Source organism: Ixodes scapularis, unplaced genomic scaffold (genome assembly GCF_016920785.2).
Source record: "Ixodes scapularis isolate PalLabHiFi unplaced genomic scaffold, ASM1692078v2 PGA_scaffold0__279_contigs__length_252992795, whole genome shotgun sequence".
Classification (NCBI taxonomy): domain Eukaryota; kingdom Metazoa; phylum Arthropoda; class Arachnida; order Ixodida; family Ixodidae; genus Ixodes; species Ixodes scapularis.
The window spans coordinates 37,271,963-37,296,047 of NW_024609835.1; the positions used below are offsets into that span (position 1 = coordinate 37,271,963).

The window sequence follows — 24,085 nt, forward strand, 5'->3', positions numbered from 1 at the left end:
CGTCGACCTCCTGAAGAATTTCAACTTTCTCCTTCAGTGTTTTGGCGCGGTACTTTCCGCGAACCGACGTCGACATCGCGAAACGGCAAAAAAAACAAAATAAGCGAGAGGCGGAAGGCCTAGCCGGAGACGACGGAGATGCTAGCTCAAGGACAGCCCGGCGAGCTGGGTTGCTGGGTCGGCCGCTGCGCCGGACGCGCCATCTATCGCTTGGCTTGGAAAGCTCTTCACTGCGGTTTACTATACCTCCGCACGGTGGCGCTTGGTTCGAATTATCGGTGGCGGAACAAATTTGCCAACCAATTAGAGGAATATTTACACATAGAACTCAATGCAGCGTGGCCGGACCATGGCAGCTGATTTGAATTATCGATAATTTCGAATTAATGAAGTGTGAATTATCGAGCTTTTACTGTAGTTCGACAAGCATTCGGGTAGTGGCCCGTGTCCAGTCATGGCAGTCTGAAACTCGGCACATGTCCTGTGCTTTGCCAACCTCAGCTCGTGCCTATGATCAACATTGACGGCATATAATTGGCTCCAGATCACATGGCGGCTGGTTCTGGTTGAAAGTTGAGGGGGTGAACACTGCTTGTTTTCTTTAATTTTTTCGGCGGCGTTTATTACATGGGGAGAAAAACAAATGTGTGTTTCATTGGTCATAAATGTCAGGGATTAGTTCTAAGCAGTATCTACGCCAAGTACAAAAATGTTTGCACCGCCCCTTAAAAAGGAAACTAGTATTTCTTAGGCATAGGAAACAGAAAGTTTAGGTCCTCTCCATCCAGGGGCTACGTACACTCTTACTTTTACTTTGAAACTAGAAAAAGAGAAACCCATGACACCTGCTCTCACACGTATGACAAGTTGGTCCGTGCGGTGATTACTGGACCCACATCGTGTAAGCGAGCCTTTGTACAATATTTTATGCTCCCACTTATTTGTGTGGTCTGAGTTGGATAGTAGTATCTGCGACATCCAATTGTTTGATACCACACAACATCCATTCCCGGTGACTCGCAGGTGGGCAGCTCGAAGGAGAGAGCTTTTTGGAGGAACACCCTTTATCCCCGACATTGGCCTCTTGGTCAGGGGTTACTTACGATGCTTTTCTCAGATGCCTAAGAGGCATTTCGGGCGGTGTGACATGCACGTGAGCTTTAGACACGGATGTTATGGGAGACCGATGTCCGACGCCGTGTTATGCGGGCGAGTCGGCACCGTTCGTGCATTTAGGCTGCTTGTTTCATCACGCCACATAACTTTGCGAGACGGTGCAGTTTCGTGGATAAGACGCAAGCTTGGCTCGCACATTTGTGTCTCACTCACATATTTACGTGCCTGCGCAGGGCCGGATCACGCCGCACCATGCGCTGCAGCATTCGTTCTTCCGTCGCACCGCGGACGAGGGCACGAACACGTCGACGTCTCCGGCGGCCCTGGACGGTTCTGGCGCGGCGGTGCCCCTGGCCTTGCTCCAGGGCGCGCCCCACCCCTCCCAGGGCACCCAGGGGCCCTCCTTGCCCCCCCACAGCAACAACGGGGCCTCCTCCTCCTCGGCCTCCTCGGGCGCCAGTTCCTGTAAGTGGACGCCCGGCTCGTGCCGTGCATTTCCCCTCGAGATCGGCATATAGGAACAGCTCACGCGTTTGCGGCTGCTGGCAACCAGGTGCCTTAAAACCTCTTGGGATCTCCTGCCACGAGAGAGAACATTGGCGCCATTTGTCAGGCAGCTGTGGAACACTTGGCATTTCTGTATAGTTTGGCTCAAAACTTTAATGACAGTGTTAGGAACGATCATTTCTCATGGACAGTATGCACATTTGATCTCGTAAATACTGCAAAACCTCCGCTCTAGTGAAATGCAGTTCTGGAGTCGCCTCATAAATGGTGCCAGATTACCTGTGTGTTTTCCTGTCAAGCACGATCTAGAGGGAGCACAAGGCGGTGACCGACGGCGAGAGTCTGAACCAGCCTTTGTGGAGCCCAAGTTCGTCCGCTTCTTTGGCAGGGGTTGTGATGGAGTCTGAACACTGAGCTCCGACTGACTCCGATTGAAGGATAGTGAGTAAACCTCAAGGCAGCTTGCTTTGAGGCCTACCCACTATCCTTTAACCAGAGCCAATCGGAGCTCGACGTTCTGACGTCACCACAACCCCTGCAAAAAAAGCGGACGAACTTGCGCTCTGGAAGTCGTGGGTGGGAGCGTGAGAAAAGCCCCTTCTGTGCAAATTTTAAGTGACATGCTAATCTCTGGTCGGCATAAAAGCGACGTCTGGGGTATGTAAAGAAGGCTACGGGTAAGAGGGGAGTTCCTTCTCTAATTGGTTGCATTAGGCTCTTGCAACCACATCTTTAGTAAAGTTGCGGGCAACTAGTGCAGTGGGGTATAACAAGGCACCGAAAGACGCTTGCATAGTCTAAATTACTCATTAATCTACGGCCTTCGAATGAGTTGTGCCAGGCGGCCCTCTTTGGTCCAGCACGTCAACCTTAAAAATTTTCAGATAGAGGCAGGGGAGCATGTTGGTCAAAAGCTGTTGGAGGTTGAGTGTATCTGTTGTGTTTTGTGTTTGTTCCTTGTGTATATCATGTTTACACGATTGTAAGTTGACCCCTTCCCCCAAGAACGGAAAAAAAGAATCATACTTTTGGGGTGCATCCTATGGGCAGTGTATATGAATTGCTGGATTATTATTCGTCTCTACCGGTGATGCCGCCATCCTCGCTGGTGGCACTGGTGCCATCATTCCCGTCATTGTGCTATGAAATCCTGCATTTTGCAAACGACCGCATCTTTCGCGCGTTGCGGGCAGGAACTCAAAACACACTGCACATTCTGGCCCCCCCCCTCCCGGTCTTAATCCGTAGGATTAAGATTAATTTTTTTACCGCTTGGTAGTCTGTGTTCATTCTGCGAGTGACTGATGGCAGCCACACTGGTCGTCATCACAGTAAGCGTTATGTGCTTAATTTCATGCGTCAACTATTTAGGTGCACAAGTAATTAGTCAATTTCGTAGTACGGTAGGCTAGATACTTTAGAATTGCTTTATTCAATGAGAACAATGCTAATGCTCAAAGCATTTTTACCGAGGCGTGCCTCAAAAGGGGAACTCCGCTCAAATCCAAAGATTTTGGAGTGATGAGTGATTTCACATGAAAAAGCACTAGTTAAAGACACTCTGTCATTTCCTTTGCAAAAAATGGAATATATGTTGTTAAATCTAATTTTACACACAAGTAGAAATCAAACAGAAACTTAGGCTTCGTCCGGCAACATTGGCCTTGGGCCGCTAAGAACATGGCTATCACGTGGTACGAGATGTCACGTGATCCTCTACACGATGGTGTGATTGGGGCAGGCGTGTGCCAAATGCAAGTCGTCTGTACCGCACTCTTCAGCATGTTTTGGCTTCCACGACATTCGACAACGTCTGCACAACTGCGGCATAAGTTTGCAGACGTAGTGTCCGTAGTGTGAACGAAACTTCGAAAGACAATAGTCACAAACGGTGAGACGACGACAGCGGTTGTGACGTGGGAGACGGCGGTAACGGCGGGACTACGGCGATACTGCTCCCAAGAAGCGTGGACACCGCTGAGCACCAAGAGGGAACGTTGTTGACGTCACCCGCTGCACTTGCCAGGAGAAGTAAAAACAAGCAAAATGAGGCAATGGTGATGTTATGTAGCTCAATGTTGGCTACGCCCACACCGTAGCCTTGACTGCGCTGTTGGTTCACCCCAGTTCGCCCGCTCAAGTCAGCCGATTTCGGCAAGTTGCAAAGCTTGCCATACCATTTAAGAAACATTTAGACAGAACTAGGTCGTAATATTTGACGCGTGTTCTTCCTAGGCGATACTGAAAGGACTGTATTGTTTTTTTCAAAAACAAAAGATGCGGAGTTGCCCTTTAAGCAACAAGAGCAAGTGAAAATAAAGTTTTCTCTACTGGCGAGGCCCGTTGATAAAAAATCTGTACCACTATTTGGTGCATATTAAAACATGATGGGACGTAGTAAAAATGTGAGACCAGGAGATGTTCGGAAGCTTGCCGGCAAGCTGTGTCTTTAGTGTTTTTAGTTTCTCAAACACTTCTTACGGGAGTCTTGGTGCTATTGGGGAAAACGAAACAGCAGCAAAGCTTCACGGAGTACTTCTGGAGGTCCCAGCTACAAACACGAGCCAGATATTGATGTAAAATAACCCTTAGGATCCTGCTTTTAGTGCTGGACTGGACCAGCACTAGTAAGAACTCGTTTAAGAAGTGCACCTTCTCGCTACCCATTGTCGGTGTTGCTTTCCCCGGGGACTGACACGTGCCCGGCGCTCGCAGCCTCCTCTTCGGGCGGCCGTACCCGGTGCGACCCCACGACGGCGACCGCGGGCACCGCGCCCACGGCCCCTCATCCGTTGCACAACTGTGCCCCCTCCAAGGCCTCTGTCATCATCGGAGGGCCCTCCATGGACTGCGAAAGCCCCGCCTACCGGGGGGCCAAGCCCCGCCCCCACCCTCACGGACCCCGGCCCCTCCCCGACCGACTCAGCCCCATGGACACGCTGGGCTACCACCACGTGGGCTACGTCGGGGGCGGAGCCTTCCCGCGGGGGACGGGCCCCGCCGACGGGGACGACTCGCCCATGCTGGGAGTGTGCGTGGATTCGGCACCGGTCGTCTCCCATTGATGTGGCCCCTGCCTAGGAGTGGTGCACCAGTGGGGCGCTTGTTGTTGCGTGGGGCCTCCCGCCGGGCGGGTCCTGTGGCCGCAGACTCTGGGACACTGGGACTGCGGCAAGCAGAGGCCGCAGGACGCCCCCCTTGGCGGGGAGGCGGTGTGTAGCGACGGTGTACATAGGAGGGCGGCGTGTACATAGGGAGCCTGCCCCTACTGGGAGGAGGGCCGAGTAATTTATACCTGTACATGCGTGTGTGTGCCGCTCCCGACGCTTGCGCGGGCCATTGGGAGGGGTCGGGGCATTGTATCTTATGTACATAACTATAAATATATACATACAATATAAATACTATAAATATATACGCAGCACTCCCTCGCATCCCCATCTGTGGTGGAGTGTGCGGGGCGGCAAGCGAGTTTGAACCGGGACCGATATTTATTTGCTTTCCTCTCACCATTTCTCTACTTACAGGCATACGAGCTCTCTCTCTCTCTCTCTTCCATTTGGGTTTGTTTCCTCGGCCCACCTCTGTTGATCGTGCCCTCGTTTCCCTGCTAGTTCTCCCGCCGTTCTGGGCAGCGCAAAAATTAACTTCCCCCTCAAGTCGTCTCGCTCCCTTAGTCTCTTTGCCAATAGCAGCACATCTCTTTCTCTCTCTCTCTCTCCTTCCTTCCCTGATTTCATGCAGTGTAAATAGGGTCATTGATATATCCATATACACACACACACAAACACAAACATTGCAGATGACTGGGGACTGATGATCGTGGATTGAAGAGTGCAAGTGGTTTTTGTAAAAGCTGCTCCTCGGAGGAGACTAGCGTTATAGGGGACAGGAGAGTGTTGCAGACTTTTCTTACCAACCTTTCTTCCATTTTTTTTTTAAAGTTTTCTTTATTTTTTTTTTTTCATTTTATTTTTAATGCGCAGGAATTGTAGTTTCCAGAGTCTATCATTTTTTTTTCTTTGAGACGAGACAGGAGCTGGACGACCCACTGCCATGTTTCACCGCAAAGGGGAAACGCGTCATGTAAACTTGGGTGTGGGAGGGAGGTCAACGTGGTTCAGCGTCTTCCTCCCTCCCTCTTCTTTTTTAGACTGTGGACAAAGCACCGAGGCTCGTAGCATGCTTTCGGATTTTAAAGCTAGTAACATTCGTTCCCCACGAAATGTGAGAGAAGAGAAAATATTTGCCGAAAGTCGTCGGAAGCACGAGTTTCCACTTCACCAAGAACCGTAGTTTCTACGCATATTCAGAATGATTTCATTACACCTTGCTTCTTTGTTTTTTGTTGTCCCCTTTGGCTCCAGTAAAAGGAGATTCTAGTCGAGTGAAGTCTTGATTTCTTTTAACCTTTTTTTATGTCTTTGAGGCAGGGTAGAGGGGGACTTTTGGCAGAAGTAACTCGAGAGAATGTCTTTTTTCCTTTGAGAGGGGGTGGGGGGCGTGCGCGTTTCTGACCGCGCGCACACGACGGCAAGCTCACACACTTTCAAAAGTGACCGACCGCAGAAGACGGAAAGTGACCAAAAAGGCCCATGATTTTTATTGTGTACATACATAAAAGAGAAATAACGATAATGATGACAAGAATAAAAAAAGAAAAGAAAGCATGCAGTGTCTCGTGATTCCTCTACTGCTGAAGCTTCTCGAGCCGGGCTTCAACAAACTTGATGCAGGAGGCGATGCTGGTGCTGTCCTCTTGCATCTCCCGCAGTCTGCAATAAATACAAAGGGAACAGTTTCTTAGTGGCACTGTCTCCCTGGCACCTATCAGGTGAGCTCTGTGCTGGTGCTGCCAAAAGTAGCTGCACCACTACTAGCAAGGTCACTGAAACCTGGGAAAGTAGCAACAAGGTTGGCCATTTCGGCCTGTGGAGCCCCAGTCTGTCTAAGCTGGACTCAAAATTATGGTGGCAGATTGTTTCCTAGGAAACTTTTCTTGTAATCGACACATTGGTTCGCAGTTGATTTCATTTATTTTAATATACAAGGGGTCTCTCACACATTATTTTTCTTGTGTATCGCACTCTGTGGTTAAAAAGGAGCAAATTAGCTTATACTAAGCTATTTTAGGTTTGTTGCCATGTCTTACATATGCATAAGAATGTGTACAGTAATCCCTCGTTATAACGAAATTGCTTTTTTCGAATTATCACTTTTTATCAAAGTTTGACGTGGTCCCGACCGAAATGCACGCATTTTGAACCGGGTTATTCGAAGTGTATTGGCAGCCCACCATGCTTATTACGAAAGCCGAAGTGCCGGAAGCACGCAAGACTACACGGGTACACGGGGACCCTTTCGCCCCATCCCCCATCTCCACAGAGGCAAATGGCAAACAAGAAACAGACCAAATGGGTGACGGAGGGCAGAGTGCGCGGAGCGACACTTCCGATGCTGATGCACCAATGCGGCCAGGGAGCAGCGTCCAGGTTCTGATGCTATCACGGCGCCTACGACCGACGCTGCCCCAACTCCTGTCGGAATCGAGTCATGGTAGCGAAGGAGTGGATGGGGCACGAAGGAGATCACAGCTTCGGGAGTCCTTGATGCACGCGCCAGTGTCTGCGGCGTGCGTCATATTGCTGGAGTGTTTACAAAAAGTCGCTTAGGTCTCCGAGGTTCAGAACAGCGGCCGTCCCATCCCAAGTCCTAAATCTTCAATGAATTCGACATTCCAGCATCGGCTCTTCGACTCTGTCCACCATTTTGCAGAACAAGCAAGTCGTACTAGACTGTTCCGTAAATTTCTTATGCGAGAGAAAGTGCGCCCGCAAAATGAAGATGAAAAATCACCAACTGCTTTGCGCACGTCGGATTTTCTCTTGCGAGGATGCTTGCCGAGCTGGCGCACGACTCTTGGAGCTGCAACGATCCCAAACATGTTGGCAAGGGCATGGAGGATAACTTTGATCGTTCGTGCTTGTCGATGCGGACATTCCCGTTCTTGCTCCTGCTACGGATGCTGCGATCGTAGACCTTGCGTGCGGCCAGGATAAACACAAAGGGACATCGGAGAGGCACCTCGGGGAAACACTGACGACTGCGGAGACGCAAAACATCCTACGGCTGCTTCGAAACAAAGTGGAGTGCAGCGGCGGCGGCAGTGTTCTTGCGATGCCCGGAGCAGTTTAGGGAAAACTGATACCTGCATAAAATTATTGGCAAACTCCATTTAATTTTTTTTTTTTACTCAGTAAAGCTGCCGTGAGTTGTTCGTAACCAAGGTTTCTTTAATTAAATATACGGTCAGGATGTTCCGCAGTGGTCCTGTCCACCTTAAAGGCTGTTGTCGCTTTTTTTGTTTGGCTCTCGCTTTTATCGAATTGCCACTATATCTTTTTTTTTTTTTCCTATCCTGTTTAAAACGAGGGATTACTGCATGTGCATTTCATCTAGGAAATAAAAAAAAACAAAAAAAAAAAAACGAGCTACTGTAAACAACTTAATTTTCGTGAGGACCTAATTTTCGTGAATCGCCTACGATTTGCAAAAAATAGGCCCCACGAACAATGCGGTAAAATGTAAACGCATCAGAATCTGTATTGAGATCCCATCGCGTCGCGAAAATTGGAACCCGCAAATTATTCCAAAACTTCAGCTTTGACCTAAATCGCGAAATATTGATTTGCAAAAAATAAGTTGTTTACAGTATATGAAAACTACCACCAGAGTTATAAGGAGATCAGGCACTATAAACTGTGAAAGTTTCATTCAGTTCATTGATTGAAAAACAAACACTGTCTGAAAGCCATGAAGAATGATATAATTATACAAAGACAAAGACTGTAAGAGATAGGCCAGCTGCATAATTTGATTTGGTCAACAGCTCCAGAGGTGCTGGGATAATTGAACTGCAATGATACATCATTGCTATCCAAGCACGATTGGCTGAGAATGGTCTCCTTAAAGCTTCAAAGCACCACAGGTACCAAAGTAGCGCTTGCCATGGCAACATTTGCCAATATTGGAACGGAGGCAACGACGATGCCTCGCCGCAGAACAATAGTGTCGAAGATTTGCTCCCACTCTTGACAAACGCCGTAAGAAGGTGCAGCATGACGGGAGCTCAAGAAACCGTCCTTATTTGCGCACACGTTTTCGTGACTGCACCTGCGTGCAAAGCCCCAACCCGCCAGTGCCGTGCCAGCAGATGCATGAAGCCAGTGTGGAATATGAACCCTCCTTCAGGCCTTGTTCCGACACCTCTTTCTTCCAGTCTGGTTTGTGTTCTGATAGCAGGCGGATCAGGCAATGACATTATTTTCCCAGGACGTGGTAACTTTGGCGATTACCAGCACGTCTGGTCCGAGTCTTCGGGCAGGTTCCACTTTTGAGGCTAAACGTTTTCTAGAACTGTCTTTTTATCAGCCTCCTCCCACGGAAGAGGGCAGCGAATAGCAGGCTCTCCTCCTGTCACCTATAGTAAGGTAAAAGTGACAGACACACAGGACCTCCTAGAATCACCGACAGAATGAGGATGATGGGGCATGTCTTCCTGGCATTCTCATCTTGTCAGTGACTGCGTTATCCCAGCTGTTTGCCTGATAGCCACCAGAAAAGCTAAAAAAAAATTTACACGACTTCTGCAAAGTAGGGTGTTAAACATGCAGACCCTACTATAGGGGTATGTACTGACAACCCTAATTGAACCTGCAGTTGCCCTCCACATGCAGCAGAATCTGATTTGTAAGTTTGGCATGAAATGCTTTTCAATGCTACCCTCCAATCCCAAAATTATGTTTGTCCCTCTTCGCATTTCCCGCTAAATTTAGAGGGGGAAGCGGCGCCACATGACGTGACCTCGAATGCATACACATTTCTTTGTGCGAAATTTAAGGACTTTTTAAGGATTTCAAGGTCATCAGAAGTCAAAATTCAAGGCAACACATAGCAAAAGTGGCGATGATGCAGGGTGCCTTGGATAGGATTAAAGGGAAGCAACGGAGCTTCTTGGAAAAAATGAGTTAGAAGTGAATTCTAGTGTATTTTTACCCCGTGAACCCGAATACCCAAACCATTTGCTGCGTAAGTATTGTTAAACGCGAGAAAAACGCGGAAGACAGTCGCTGTCCGTGACGTCATCGACGGCTCTTTTGGCTGCCCAAGGCTAGGGGGGCGGGGCTTCAGCCCTATTTTGAAATTGCTCTTGTGGCTCTCCGGCGCGTCGCATTGAAATATAATTTTGATATCTGTTAATCCAAAGGCCAAATGAACACAATTCAAGCGTTTTTTCTCAAATGTAGAAGTGCCCCATCTTCCCTTTAAATCAAAGCTCCCTTTAAAAAGGGGCGATGATGCATGACGCAATCATGACAGTTTATGTAAGCGTTGGTGGTTTTGCAACAAAAACTGATGCAATACTAGCCTGGTTAAAAGTGTCTGATATGTTTTTTCATAAACGAAGCGGGCACATTTAGGAGAAAAAACTATGCTTTCTCCAGCGGCCAAAATCTAACAACAGTGCATCTAGCAAAAGAAAAAAAAAAAAAAAATGCTGCTATATTAGTTGCCCACACAACAGGGGAAGTGCTTTTCTTGCGCGCCACTACATGCACCACCGCGGCTCGGATGAATCTGGAGAAGTGAGTGAACTTCTCAAACCACCTTGATTCTCAAGAAGCCTGTCATTCATTTCTGGATGTTCAAGGGATACAAGGAGCATTGCAACTTTCAAGGAGATTTAAGGGCCCTTGAAAGGCTTTTATAGAAATCCTGGGTATTCAAGGAGCTGTACGAACCCTGCATCACCTGACGTCATGTGACCTATACACCTTGAAAAATTGATGGCAAATTCGACAGCAACCGGGTTGCAGCACATAAAAACATGCATCAACTCTGTTTTCCCCGCTAAATTTAGCGAGAAAATTCACGTCTTGTGGCCAAAACATCAATTTAGTTCTCCCACTAAATTTGGTGGGAAATTCACGTCTTGTGACCTAGCTACCAATCCAGTTTCCCTGCTAAATGTAGCTCGGGAAATTAACATTGCACGACCTATACACGTTTGCAAGTCCGGCTTCAAGACGCTGCCATCTTGCTCACTGGGGTGCGCTTGGACACGTCCTAATCTGATTACGAAGCCTTGCTAAGGCGTCGTAATCAGATTATGGCCGCGCCCAAGCGCACCCCACTGGGCAAGATGGCAGCGCCCTGAGACCGGTCTTGCAAATGTGTATACTGCAACCATACCATTCCCCGGCTAAATTTAGTGGGAAAATATGCGTTGCATGACACAGCAATCCCTTATAATGCATTATAGAACTTCAAAGTTAAAGGTCGCTGCCAGTTTTTTTTGTTTGGCATGATCCTGATTACACTTCACCCCTCTGTTGTGACACAAAATTGTGATATACTAGTGCATCAATATCGAAGTGCACAACAAAATCACATTATCTGAGAGTTTTTCGTGACCATATACAAAATTATGAGCAGCAGGTAAAAACATGCTGCAACAAAAGCAACAGCCAATTGAAAAACAATGAACAGACGAGAAATACTAAGTAGAAATAAAAGCCAAATAGTCAACATATTTCTGGTAACTTGTTTTATTCTACTGAATGTCAAAAAGCGTATTTGTAGTAGTATGCTTGGTGTTTTAAGCCAGGGAACTTTATCTATAGCACTGCTGTTCAATCACTACTATACAGAGCAGCAGTGATTACACAAAGCCATGGCAGCAGAACATCTGTCCCCATTGAAACTAAAATGATAGAGCTCGACACATATCGGAGTTTGAAGTTAGAACCTTTAGGTACATTCTCCGAGCTGCAGTGCCCCAGTGATGTTGCAAAATTTTTGCATGTTCGAGTTACAGGAATTATATTGTTTAGTGACTTCCGAACAGATTGACTGGCTAAGACAAAAAAAAAAAGAAGGGGAACAATTTGAGTGTAGTGTTTCTCTCCGAGGTTTTCATTTTGACAGGATGGAAAAATTGGAACCTCTCAAGAGAAATCAAGTTAAACTACTTTGAAGTTTTACACGTGCATAGTAACTCTGACAGCCTGGAAAGGCTACCTATGCATGTTGCAACATATGCCTTGTAACAATAAAATGAGTTAAAGCAATATTTACTCTGAAAGACACACTTTAGACGAAGCCATGGCTGCAGCATACCTGCCCATTCTCTCCGCTTTTCTCTCTCGCAGCACGCAGAGTACAGAGTGGGCATGCCTCTCCTCTGCGTTTTCCCAAGCCAATGGGAAGCTGACGAAGTGACCCTTAAGGGGTCTCCAAACAGGACACTACAAAGATCGTCAGGCCGCACGACTCCGACAAATTGTTCAGCGCTCCGCTTCCGGCTGTCCTTTCTGCTGGGGGGAAATTTTCCCCGTCAGATCTCGCCCGTGCCCTCCACAGCGGCCTTGCTCTGCTCATCACAAGGGTCCGGAGAGTCATTCATATTCCTGCTTCGAAGTGTATGTTTCGTTTCCCGCAGGGAAAGGGAAGGACACCTTCGTGTCATTCTCTTTCCCGTTTTCAGGACCTGAAAAACGGCGGAGGCCTTGAGCGATTGACCGACAGCCAACAGAGCGTGTGAGTGGCTCTCCGCACCCACATGATGAGCAGAGCAAGGCCGCCGTGGAGGAAGCGAGGGGGAGATTTGACGGGGGAAGTTTCCCGCTGGCAAAGAAAAATGGCCGGAAGCGGAGCACCGCACGATTTGTCGGAGTCGTGTCGCCCGACGAGTTTTGTAGTATCCTGTTTGGACACCCCTTTACATGGAGTGACTCTCTCAGTCACTCTGCTGGTTCAAAAGTGGCTGACAAAGCCCCTTTCGTGCCAGCACATGCGAGCAGACAAAATCACTAGGAGCTCGAAATGCTTCTTGCAGTGTAAATATTTTGGTCGTTACATTTAAAGAAAAGTGGAGCTTGTGACATGCGGGGCCTGCCAGATAAAGAGATGATAGTACTACAGTGTAACCCACTCATAACGATACCAGATATAAAGATGTACCACTTATAATGATCACTTCCTAGAGTTTCTAGACTGGAAATGATCAGTTTCTAGAGTTTCTAGACTGGAAATGATCAATTTCTAGTTCAGATACTACGATAATCGGTTATAACGATTGAAATTGTGGGTTATCTCATTATCGTTATAAGTGGGTTGCACTGCAATCATAAAATATATAGCGTGTTGCTCCGTGATGTTCCACCAAAGAACTTGGTGCAAATTTTGTGGCTCTGCAGCACAAACGTCTTCATGTGGGGGTAAAATAAGAAGGTTGTCTCTTGCGGTTGCACGGCTTAGCCTCGACCCTGCTACAGTATAACGCCGTTACAACAGATCTGGTTATAGCATACGTTCGGTTTTAACGTATGTACCAATTCGGGAAGTTTGGTTGGTCTTCCAATCTATGCCATTGAGCCAACTTCGCTTATTAGATGCGGAGCATCTCTTGCTCAGGTCTATGTCCCGCGGTGTCGTAGTCCGCACTCACACTACGCATGCGCAACTCTCCTCCTTCCCTCTCTCCAGCAGCTGCACGTTACTCTCTCCGCTCTCTCTCTCTACCAGCTGCGTGCACTTTGCGTGCGTTCGGTTCTACTCACACCGCGCGTGCATGCGCAACTCTCCTCCTCTAGTCTCCTCTCCTTCAAGTGCGAATATAAGCAGCGGTAGCGCGCTGCGCGCGTTCAGTTCACCGCTGTTTCTCTCTCTCTGGTGTGTGCTGCTGCCAGCTCTGCCAGCAGCAGCGACGGCGTGTGTGCACGCGCTGTTCCTCCTCGCCCGTCGGGAGGGAGGGCTGTCGACCCTCGGGGCAAGCGAGCGAGCTCGTCGGCAGGCTCTTTTGGGGACGACGAGAGAGCCCCCCTCCACTCCCCGCCGCCGGAGCACACACAAGAAGAAACGGTGGGGAAAACAATAACACCATCTTCCCGAGGGGAACCGTGGGGTGATGCGGAGCATCGCGGAGTTTCCAGCAACGTTCACGCGATGTGTGGTAACCAACGCAAGTTAACAACGTAATAACACGCAAGTTAACAACGTTACTAACACCGTTAATAACGATCCGCGATGCTCCGCATCACCCCATGGTTCCCCTCGGGAAGATGGTGTAATTTTTTACAGATGCTCTTATACCATGCATTACGATATAATGGACTCTATTAGAGAGTTTGAAAGTAGTTCACCATCCCATTATATAGCAGACCCTTCGACAGCAGTCATTATTTCCGACATTATGTGGCTTTGGTACATTAGTGGTGGCGTCCATTTTGCAAACTGCTGTCATCGCAATTGGCACCTTGCGAGCCCTGTATGCATGTTACTGTTTACACGGTCTGTAGGTTTGTTTACTGCATCAACGCCGAGACTGGGAGGGGTTCCTTGGCCAAAAATCGAAGAAGACAGCGGTTCTTCGAGGTCGGAAGGTATAAGAACCCCCGTGACGAAAAGGATTCTACTCTTTAAGATTCCCGAGTTAATCTGTTGCTCGGTCGCTCTTGCAATGCCTTTTGTAGACACCCAAGAGTAATCTCGACACACCCGTGGAGATCAACCCTAAACTGAGAGTTGAACGCGAGAGATATTCCGACGGTCCGAGGCCTCTTACCTGGCGATCAGTGCCCCGAGACGGCAAGGTTCGAGGAGTGCCTTCTTGAGGGCGGTCATGCAGAGCATGGCCAGGCCGCGAAAGCAGAGCAGCTTGGTGCGGTTGTGCGCCGCGTCGTCCCAGTCGGGCAGCTTGCGCACAAAGCTCCAGGCCAGCTGGACATACTCCAGCAGGGCGCTCCACTGCTCTGCCGAGCATAGCTGCTGGCCCCGCTCCAGGCACTTCCTCTGCAACGAGGCCACTGCACTTTGGAACTCTGTTCATGTTCAATTTTGTACAAACTCCGGACAGGGTTCATGCAAAATTAAAGAAACTTTGTACTTTAGGTTTATTCGCCCGTGTATTGAATATGCAGCAGTTCTGTGGGACTCCCACCACAAGAACCTAATAGAAAAACTGGAAAAAGTACAGAATCAGTGTGCTAGATTTGTTTTAAATGATTACCAATGCGGGGCGAGTGTCACCAGCATGAAGGAAAATTTGAATCGCTAGTGAAACACAGAAAAAGCTTCAGTTAAATTTTTTACAAGATGTATATATAATAACAATTGCCTTCTAATCAGTCGAGGAATGTTTTTACGGGAACCTTTTTATATATGAGGGTGGGCAGACCATCAGAACAAAATCCGACCCTACTTTTGCCGTACCAATATTTTTATGTTTTCTCTCTTTTATTGCAAACAATAGAAGTCTGGAATAGGTTGGCTATTGAAGGACGTGTTTGACGTTTATACAAGTTTGTTTGTGTTTTGATGTTTTTGTTAAAAATATGTGTTTCGTGTACTCACCCAATATAATGCTGAACGCCAATGCAGGTTTCTATGTAAATGTAGATAAATTTTTGCAGTTTGAAAAATATTGCAAAAAAATTATCGTGTGAATCCATCACCCTCGATACTGAGCATAACACTCCCAGTCGCAAAATGTTGCGTGCACGCAATATGCCCAAAGCCCCACATTTCGCAAAATATCGAGTTTACCTGTACCATAGCCTCCTTTATACAGAAAATGCCTGCCCAATGGTTGCTTTTTCGTCGTCGCACTTACTTCACAGATTTGCAACTAGGAGCGCCAAAACCCCATACAGAAATGCAGGCGACGCTTGTCCGCTGCCTGCTGCTACATTTCACTGTAGCTAAAGTAAGCTACGTTATCCAATAAGCTATGTGATAATGTAAGTTTTCTATGTTAAGTTGCGCGGTAACGTGACCTTACGTGATCAAATAGGTCACTTGATCACGTAATTTTTTTGTGACACGAGTAACTTCTTTTGGTCGTCGTTTGACCGGCAGATAGAGCGCTTAGCAATTGCCGGTATAGCTCAATAGCACGAGGTTGTCTGCGTCTCGTGGCACGCACACCGCGACGCCACACGTACACGCGCGGTCATTTCGTTCCATTTATTGTTCGTGGGCACATCAGCACCTTGTGCTGCATTCTAACTCTTATGATACCTTACTGTTGCGTGCCTATGTGCAACTCGGATTCGTGAATTGCACATTGCACTTCCTATTGGTCATTAAGCAGGCTTTTATGGCTCCTTGTAATTCTCTCCTCAGGCACCAGGACAGAGGAGGACTATACTATTCATCAGAGAAGCTAGTGAGGGTGTTGTGTGCGCTGAAGAACTTCGCAGATATTTTACAGAAAAAACGAAATATGCTGAAAAAGCCGTTGCATGCAGCTGGTGATACTGCGGTGGATACACTTATACACCATGGCGCTCTGAAATACGCAAAGGTAGAGGACGATGTCAACCATTACAAAGATTTCCTGCAACTTCTGTGTACTAGGTATTTCAGGCAAATTTTCACAAACTACTCGGCATCCGTGACTGACAAGCATAACCCCAAGAAGATCTTCACCAACAAGCCACTATCTACGAAGTCTTTAAAGCTCTAGAACTGCATACGTGAAAAACAGTGCGGACCACAACAGACCGGTCAAAAACATCAAGGGGCTGTGCGCTTAAAAAAACAAATTGAAAATGTATATGAAGATTGTTGGTCAGAGTGCTGCCGACGGGTGCGCAGGTTTTCGGTCAGCGAGGACGCGCTCGCGGTCCTGAGAAAAACCACTTGACTGTCGCATGTAGTCCGCGGGCCGTATGTTTTGCGGCTCTGCTCCAGTAGCAATAAAAACGCTAAATAATCACTCTTTCAACGTTGTGGAAGTCTGCCAGCCTGTCTGTCTCCTTTTTAATTGGCATTGACTATTTCTGTTGTCGATATGACAAGCACCAGAGAGAGGTCTGGTAGCATTTCAGCAGAGAAAAAATACCAAGACGTGAAAGCTAAAAGAAAGGTATAAGACTTATTTTATAAATGAACTCCATACTGACGGTGCCCTGCGCCTGCTATGTAGCATGGGTTACGAATGTATTCAATTCACAAATGGCATCACAGTGGACTAGCAGCGAAGAACAGTCGTCTGCATTTTTGTATGGGGTTTTGGCGCCTCTAGTAGCAAATATGTGAAGCAGGCGCAACGACGACGAAGCAGGGGGAAGCCAACCATTGGGCAGGCATTATCAGTACTATTAAGGAGGCTATGCCTGTACATATACTGTTAGGTTTATCCATAAGGAACATCTCCCTTACAAGCGTGTCTGTCCAGAATCTTTCTGGTTACCGTAAACCTGTTGCAACAGATACTCGGTGCCAGCACGTGACTAGAAAGCTTCGTTATTTGATGACCTTGGCATTTATGGTGGTTAGCGTAAGTGGAGGGAAGAAACGGCCCAATTGTTCCTTAGTCTTTTTTTATTATTGAACAATCCGCCAAATTGAGCAAAGAAGCCTCCTGACAAAACCTTGAAAATGGCCGCCGACTTTCCATTAGACGTGGCTGTTCAACACTCGAGGTGAAGACTTCTTCGCAGATTTTTTTATCTTTCTGCCTTGTTTGGAGACTATGGCTATTGCAGCTTTGCGACCAAGACTTGAGAAAAATGACTCGGCTGTGTTTACTCGGTATTTCAACGAAGATTGTTCTCAAATGAATTAAAGCCAGTTACATTTGCCAAGTTTTCAGAAATGGTACCTTGAAGGAGTCCAGAGGCGCTTGAACCCTGCGAAAGCAGAAAGCGTCGCGGCTGTTGCCCCAGTGCTTGCTGGGGAATGAGCGGTAGATGCTGCGCAGAAGCTTCTCCAGCTTCTGTTCTGCCTGCACCAGGTCTGGCTCCGGCAACAGGTCCTGCACTGCCTGCAGAACAAGTCATATGGTAAAGTCTCAACTCATGAACCAAACTACTCAATATTCATGAGAGAACAGAAGCTCTCAATTTTCGACCTTGGGAAACCATCATCTTCCTTGAACTGCAGCTAAGGAACCCTTTCCAGTCTCAGTACTAATGCAATAAAGCACTGCAGGATTTACAAACCTTGGAAGAGGAATACCACTAGGAGATCCTAGCAACAATGAGTTGCTAGGACCTCCTAAAGACAGTGTTGGAAGTGCACTTTACTTAGGGGCAAGGACGGTCGAGGAAGTTTGGGAACTTGGGGAACCCGTATTCCTCGGAACCCAGTTTGAGAACCATGTCTCAGAAGACAGAACTTTGTATAAATGGATACTGCAATTAAAATAAAAGACGTCCTTTCTACGACAACCAAACTTTCCAAAATCTTGCTATTACCTCTCTGCATGCAAGTATCTCCAGTAGAGAGCATGCTACCTTGAGCTAAATGCCTAAGTACAAGACAAAACTTATACAGGGTGTTTGATTTTAGTTAGAACAGATCTATCACAAGATAAAGCTGGGAAAGTTGTACCAATGCGGTCTGTGCAGAAGAGTTATGCGATCACAGGGACATGATACGGGGAGCTAACCCTCACGATTAGTCGGATAATGAACTAAATGTCCCCACGCTTCCTAGAATTGACCGATATAGTAGTTTTAAGAGACAATCAGCAAGTTTCTAATTGGAATTATGTTTATTTTCACTAATTAAAAAGGCTCGAGGTACAAATAAGCACTTCTTAAGAGTTGTGAATGTGAAAGCACGCACACCGCTTTTCACTCCCCTTTTTAGTTTGCGGTGTACAACGCGCTGGACCTTAAACGTGGAACGGTCGAGCCGCTGCCTCGCGGGCACGCAGCGGCATCAGATGAGCGATCATTCAAACTGTTGTGTGCCTTGCGACGCGAAGAAGGAACAGACAGCAACGTAGTCCCCAGCAGAACGAACCCCTTGGTTTATTCCATGCGCCGTACAACCGATAAGAGGAGAGCGAATGCGGTGATCAGTGATAACGCAACAGTGTGATAACATAGTTAGGATGACACCACACACACTGTTGCGCAGTGGCCAATGGGAGCCTCGTCAACGCGCGCCAGCCAATGGGACTGAAGTGTAAAAGGTGCCGTTGGCTAGCTTTGCGTGTGGTTTCATTAAGGAGCCGTTTTGCATTGTTTCAAAGCTGATGACGTCGGCTTGCTCCATGCGACAGCTAATGCTTTCGCATTAACAAGTCTTAGTTATTTACCTTTTTTACTGTCGGTTCTAGCCCCTATATTATATCCTCGTGGCTGCATAACTCACCTGCGCAGACTGCATTAGTGTACCTTTGGTGGCGTTTATTAATACTAATTAAGATCAAACACCCCGTGTAATATGTTACACGTGTCCAGCCGGTGCATAAGACGGCGTAATTAAGAATACACCTCCGACCACAATGCGCAGACCTGTTTTGCACTTGGAGAGCGCTGCATGATGTCCTGAAGTAGGGACACAAGTTGCGTCTTGGTGAGCGCCTTGAGCGCCACTGCTGGATCCACTTCGTGGTCCCTGGCCTGCAGCCTGAGCCTCTTCACTGGCGACACCAGCTGCACAAGGCCACCGGTCTACCGTGTCACTCTCGTTGCACACTTTTATGGCAGAACAGCAGCAACTACCACCAACTCTTTGTTGAACACACAGCAGAGGCAGATGGCTTTTAACTTGTAACATATTTACTTACCCCCTCGATGCAGTCGTCAGCTCATACAGCAAAAGTTTGGGGCTTACGCATGAAATAAGCTAAGGGATAGCAAAGTCAATATCCGTGCATAATCCTGCTCTCGGCATTCAATTTCAACTCTGGAGTTTGTGGGAAAAACAAACGAACAAAAATTCTGTCTTTTCCTGGATCGAGTTTTTTGATGGAAGCAGAAACCTACCTATCGCAAATTTTTTGTTATCACCTAACGTCGAAAGACAGCTGCATCAGAAGAAGAGGGAAGGACCTGCTCGGGCCAGATTCAAGTCCAACCTGGGCAACATGCCTGCATTTTCAATGCAGCAACAGACACCCCAATACGGGTGGAAGAAGGAAGACAAACAAGTGTTGCAGCCTCCCGGCATCTTTACAACATTACATATAGGTAGTCTGTTCCAACTCAAGGTAGGGCGAGGGTAAGACGGGCCGAAGAAAAGGAAGCAGACGGAACGGTAAACAGAGAAGGAGGTTTCCCCCTCATTTCTCCAACGTTCAGTCTGCGTCCTCCTCCCCGGCCCGTCCTATTCTTGCCCTACCCTGTTAAATTACAACAGACTATAAACTGCGACAAGGGCTACTCGCTTCTTCCACAACGTCACATAAGGTATTCGACAACGGGTGGCGCAGTTCTTAATCCACTCCCTCTCCCACATTTGCTATCATACTCGTGCAATCTTGTCAATACAGGCAACAGTGTCCGGAGATCCAGTGTTACGCTCAACGCTGCAAAAAAGGCAACAGTGCAAAGGCTTTTTGTCTAGGTGGTGTAGGTCTCCGTCACTGCGCTTAACCTTTGCCAAATCGCTCGCACTGGAGGCGGGACAACTGGAACTGCTTCATGCTGTTCTCCTCCTGTCAGCGATTGTTGTCTATGCGGACGGTTATCTGGAGGGCACCTGCGGGGAACCGGTGTCCAAACGACCCATACCCTCTTGCTCGGGGAGGCACTAATGGCGTCCGAGATATCCGAGGGCAGCAGCAGCCGCTTCCGTGGGGAGCTGCGTAGGGGGCTGCTGAAGGCCCCCTTGCGTGGGGTCAGGCCCTTGCTGGGAGTCCCTGGCTGCTTCTTGGGGGACTTCTTGGTGGGTGTCTTCGGCGGGGTCATTGCAAATGCTGCGCACGGGCCGAACAAGGAAAGGAAAGCGTCACCAAAGGCCCTGGCTATCAATGGCTGCACTAGGGAGCCTACAAAGCGTCTTTGACTGGTGTGCTTAGCATCCCATGCCGCCTATGCATCAAAAGTGGCCACAAACGACATTGCAGGAGCTGGCGTATTATACTGTCGGATGTTGGAATCCTCAAAGTTGGTCGTTGTATTTCCAGCAAAAAGTATGAGCGAATGCGAGTTTCGCTGTCGTCGTAGCGTCACAACTACTGCCCGCCGAAGCTTTTGTGGGTTGTCGATCTGGAGAGTGACTTGAAGCAGAATGAGCATCTGCTGCATCCATCTCCATCGCCGTGCCACCGCCAAAATTGTGGATGGCAACAGCGTGACGCTTTTGTGACGTCATCCAGCAGCAGAAATCGATGGACCACTTTTTAGGATGTGGTAAACAGATCATTCGGAGACGCATTGCAGGCACCATAACTGCACCAACCCCGCCAAGAAAGGGGGTACAGACCGCACTTTCATTTTCAATGTCACATCTAAGCTTTGCCACCTATCAAGAATTGGCTCCAGTGTTCGAGTTACAACATCTTTTATCTGCGGTATGATTACATGCCGTTTTTGGTTAGCTTTAAGTCGGACATTAACCGACGGTCACCATCATTTAGACTGCAAGCTCACGATATTGAAAATGCTCTTGCTGATATTAAGGCTAACTCAGCTCTTGCTGAGTTAGCCTTAATAACATATATTAAGGCTAACTCAAAGAGCCCAGCCAAGCTGTTTGCAAACATGGCCTCCGTGTTGGCCATACTCGACACGTTTTACACCACTGATTGCAAAAACACCTGTTCCACGCAGTTCAAGCACAAAGCTGATTCAGGTCCATAGATAAGAGTATAATTAGCTGGTGTCGCCAATCAGACTGGCCTCAGGTTAACATCACGTCGACTGCGACATTAATGCTTTTGGATAAAGTAAACCGAGTGTGCAGTGTAAATGCAGCGGGCATGTGCGCTGCTACCAGTTGACCTGCTGCAGTAGCAACAGATGGGAATGATCAAAGAGTTCACAGTAAACAACGGATAACCGAGCTTCTTGCCCCTATGTGGACTCGGGCCTCATTGAACAGGTAGTGCTACAGTGAAACCTATTTAGAACGAACCCACATACAGCAAATTATTGTCAATATCGAACTCGCGGAAAATTTAAATAAAAATGCATGTAAAAGGCACTTTTTATAACAAACAACGTATTGGCTATATCAAACTTTTTCCCTCCGGGAAGGCTTCCAAAAACGCAGACAATCATATTCTAGCCTGTCCCTTCCCCTAAAAAAAAAGTAGGAAAAAAAAAAAAAATTCCAAAGGCTCGAGTTGTGAACAAAATTAAGCGAAGAGAAGCGATTCAGAAGGGGAGAAAGGGAGAAAGCTAAAAAATACACTCTGCAGCATGCACAGAAAAAAAAAGAAAAAAAAACTTTTCATCCCTAAGCGTTTGCCCATGAAAAGAAGCGATTCTGAAGGGGAGATAAGCTAAAAGAACAAATGCTGCATGCATGCAAAAAAAAAACACAAAAAAACACGAAAACTTTCCAATGCGTTGTTACGAGGCGGAAGTGAAGAGGTGAGAAAGAAAGAGAAGCTCTCGCCTTACAACGAAAGCATTGGGGAAGTTTGTTGCAAATGGTTTTTGCTATATCGAACTGATCATAGCGTTTCCTGCTGCTCGTTATAAACGGGTTTGACTGTATCCACTGCACTCAATAGAAGCACTGAAGTTCCGACGAAACAGTGACATATTACTCATGTCCAGTTGTTCAGGCAGTGATCATTCCCAGTGGCGTAGCAACCGGTGGGGCCGGAAGCCCTGGACCCTGGGTGCCAGGCCCAGGGCTCTTGGCACCGAGGGGGTGCCACCTTTGGAAACATCCAGCACTGGCACCCCCCCCCCCCCCCCCCCCCCCCCCCCCGCCTTCACTGGTTGGTTGCAATCTCAGGGAGTGAAGAGGGTCTACGAAAGACATAAAAGCCCCGGGTGCCGGATGGCCTAGCTGTGCCACCGATCATTTCAAAAGTGTAATTTTACTGGTGGCATTGAAAGGTGGACTACAATGGTGCCACGGAACACCACCAAGTCCAGTCAGCCTTTTCTTCTTGTACATTTTGTGTTCATAAATCCAGATACCATGTGGGATGTCCTACCTTCATGCTGCGTCCAGCATGCACCCATGCAGCAGCAGCGGAATTGATACTACAAGACTAAACAAACAGTTGCACAGGTGATGACACGTGTAGCAATTGGCTACAGACTCAAGCTTTGGGTAGAAAAAGAAAAACAATAATGTTAACAAAATTGTCATGTCAGGAAAAGGTGAGGGACAATGGATGAAGCAAGTCGTCACCGGCTGGAATGTTGCGCTTTCCCCGTTTCTGGACCACTTCCTCGTCGGGGGAGGTAGGTGATGTCTCCATGAAGAGCAACACATTGCTGAAGGATGTCCGGCTGCCTGAAGCTGGGGAAACAATGACCATGTTCGAGTTTTTAAAGCCTTTTGAAGAATATCCACGAAGATACAAAAAGAGTTTGCTAGTTGGGAGCCAGAATATAAACATATTTGGATTGACAACTGCTGTCCCAAACCACTACACATCTAGCTCCTAACCAACCGGTCCAAGTGATCTTGGAATCCCAATCTTTCTTGTCCCTGCTACATCGAGGCAGATAGTATTTCACATGAGCATCTGCATACTTCATGGACCCTATTTTGCACGCACAGGATGCTTTATTATTACAAACATATGAACACTTCAAATACCAGGGCGCCACAGTCTGAACAGAAGGACGAGTTTTTTTGCACGCTATCAAGATATTACAAGTTTGACACCCTCAGAAGCACCATAAATTTGAACGTTCGATCGAGAGCACAGCAGATCACGACCATACCATGAACACGCGTGTCTTGCCAGCATGCAAAAAAAAGTGTTCAGATATTTAAAAAAAATAAAAATAAAGTGAAGCACTACGTTCTTGTGTCTGTAGCCATCGGCAGTCACGTCGTTTCGTCGATAAAACGGCACACAAAGAACAGATAAAACTCGTTTTAATTTTTTTTTTTTTTTTATGGCACCTTTATGATTTTTTTTTTTTTTTCTTCTTGGGAAAGCAGAGGTTTTGTTCGAAAACCTTTATACAGCTTTTGAGGGCACTACTTTGATCGATTTAGGCATTTGCCGCAACATGGTTTACTAGGACCCAATCCAATCGAAAAGAAAAAGGCTGGTTGGAAATTAAGCTTGAGAAAAAGTTTAACCAGCTTCGGCATGGGTTCAGGTAGTATCCGAACAATAAAATATATTCGGCACATGTAAGGTTCTTACTACAAAGTTACAAGATGAACGTAAACATACGCAAAACTGTTTTTACGATCACACTGCCCTTGAGTGCAGATACAGCTACGTGACGCACGAAGGTTACACGTATGTGTACTCACCGGTTCTTGTGATTTCTCTGAGCGCAGATCTGGTTGTCACGGGCGTAGATGTGCTGGCTTCTTGCTCCATCCCGTTATGTAAAACTAATGGAAAATAACGGATGAAATTACAAACTCTAAAAGAACATGGATAAAATTATGAAATTTTTTGCTACAGGATTGGCGCCATGATCTGCCGAGTCTGCGATGAATATCGCGCGAAAGCAGGTAATTCTGCAATAGGAGAACGCTATTGGCCACGCTTGAGCCAATTAAA

General features: G+C 47.3%; 2 protein-coding genes across 4 annotated transcripts in view; one reads left to right on the forward strand and one right to left on the reverse strand.

The window, feature by feature from the left end:
• Window positions 1-5,587, forward strand: part of LOC8039608 (dual specificity tyrosine-phosphorylation-regulated kinase 1B) — a 161,128-nt gene extending 155,541 nt beyond the window's left edge. For all 3 annotated transcript variants that reach the window (XM_042293046.1, XM_042293029.1, XM_042293011.1), the window contains 2 exons: window positions 1,350-1,581; window positions 4,339-5,587. In XM_042293046.1, coding sequence (XP_042148980.1) covers window positions 1,350-1,581; window positions 4,339-4,688 — 582 coding nt within the window. In that variant the 3' untranslated portion in view covers window positions 4,689-5,587. The remainder of the gene's footprint in view (window positions 1-1,349; window positions 1,582-4,338) is intronic.
• A 616-nt stretch (window positions 5,588-6,203) lies between these two features.
• Window positions 6,204-24,082, reverse strand: LOC8039607. Its single transcript, XM_029982577.4, has 7 exons — window positions 23,830-24,082; window positions 22,741-22,851; window positions 20,157-20,341; window positions 18,936-19,076; window positions 17,291-17,452; window positions 14,249-14,475; window positions 6,204-6,398 (listed from the first exon to the last, which is right to left on the reverse strand). The coding sequence occupies exons 1-7, from the start codon at window positions 23,897-23,899 to the stop codon at window positions 6,314-6,316; spliced, it is 981 nt and encodes a 326-aa protein (XP_029838437.2). The 5' UTR covers window positions 23,900-24,082; the 3' UTR covers window positions 6,204-6,313.
• Between the last annotated feature and the right edge of the window lie 3 nt (window positions 24,083-24,085).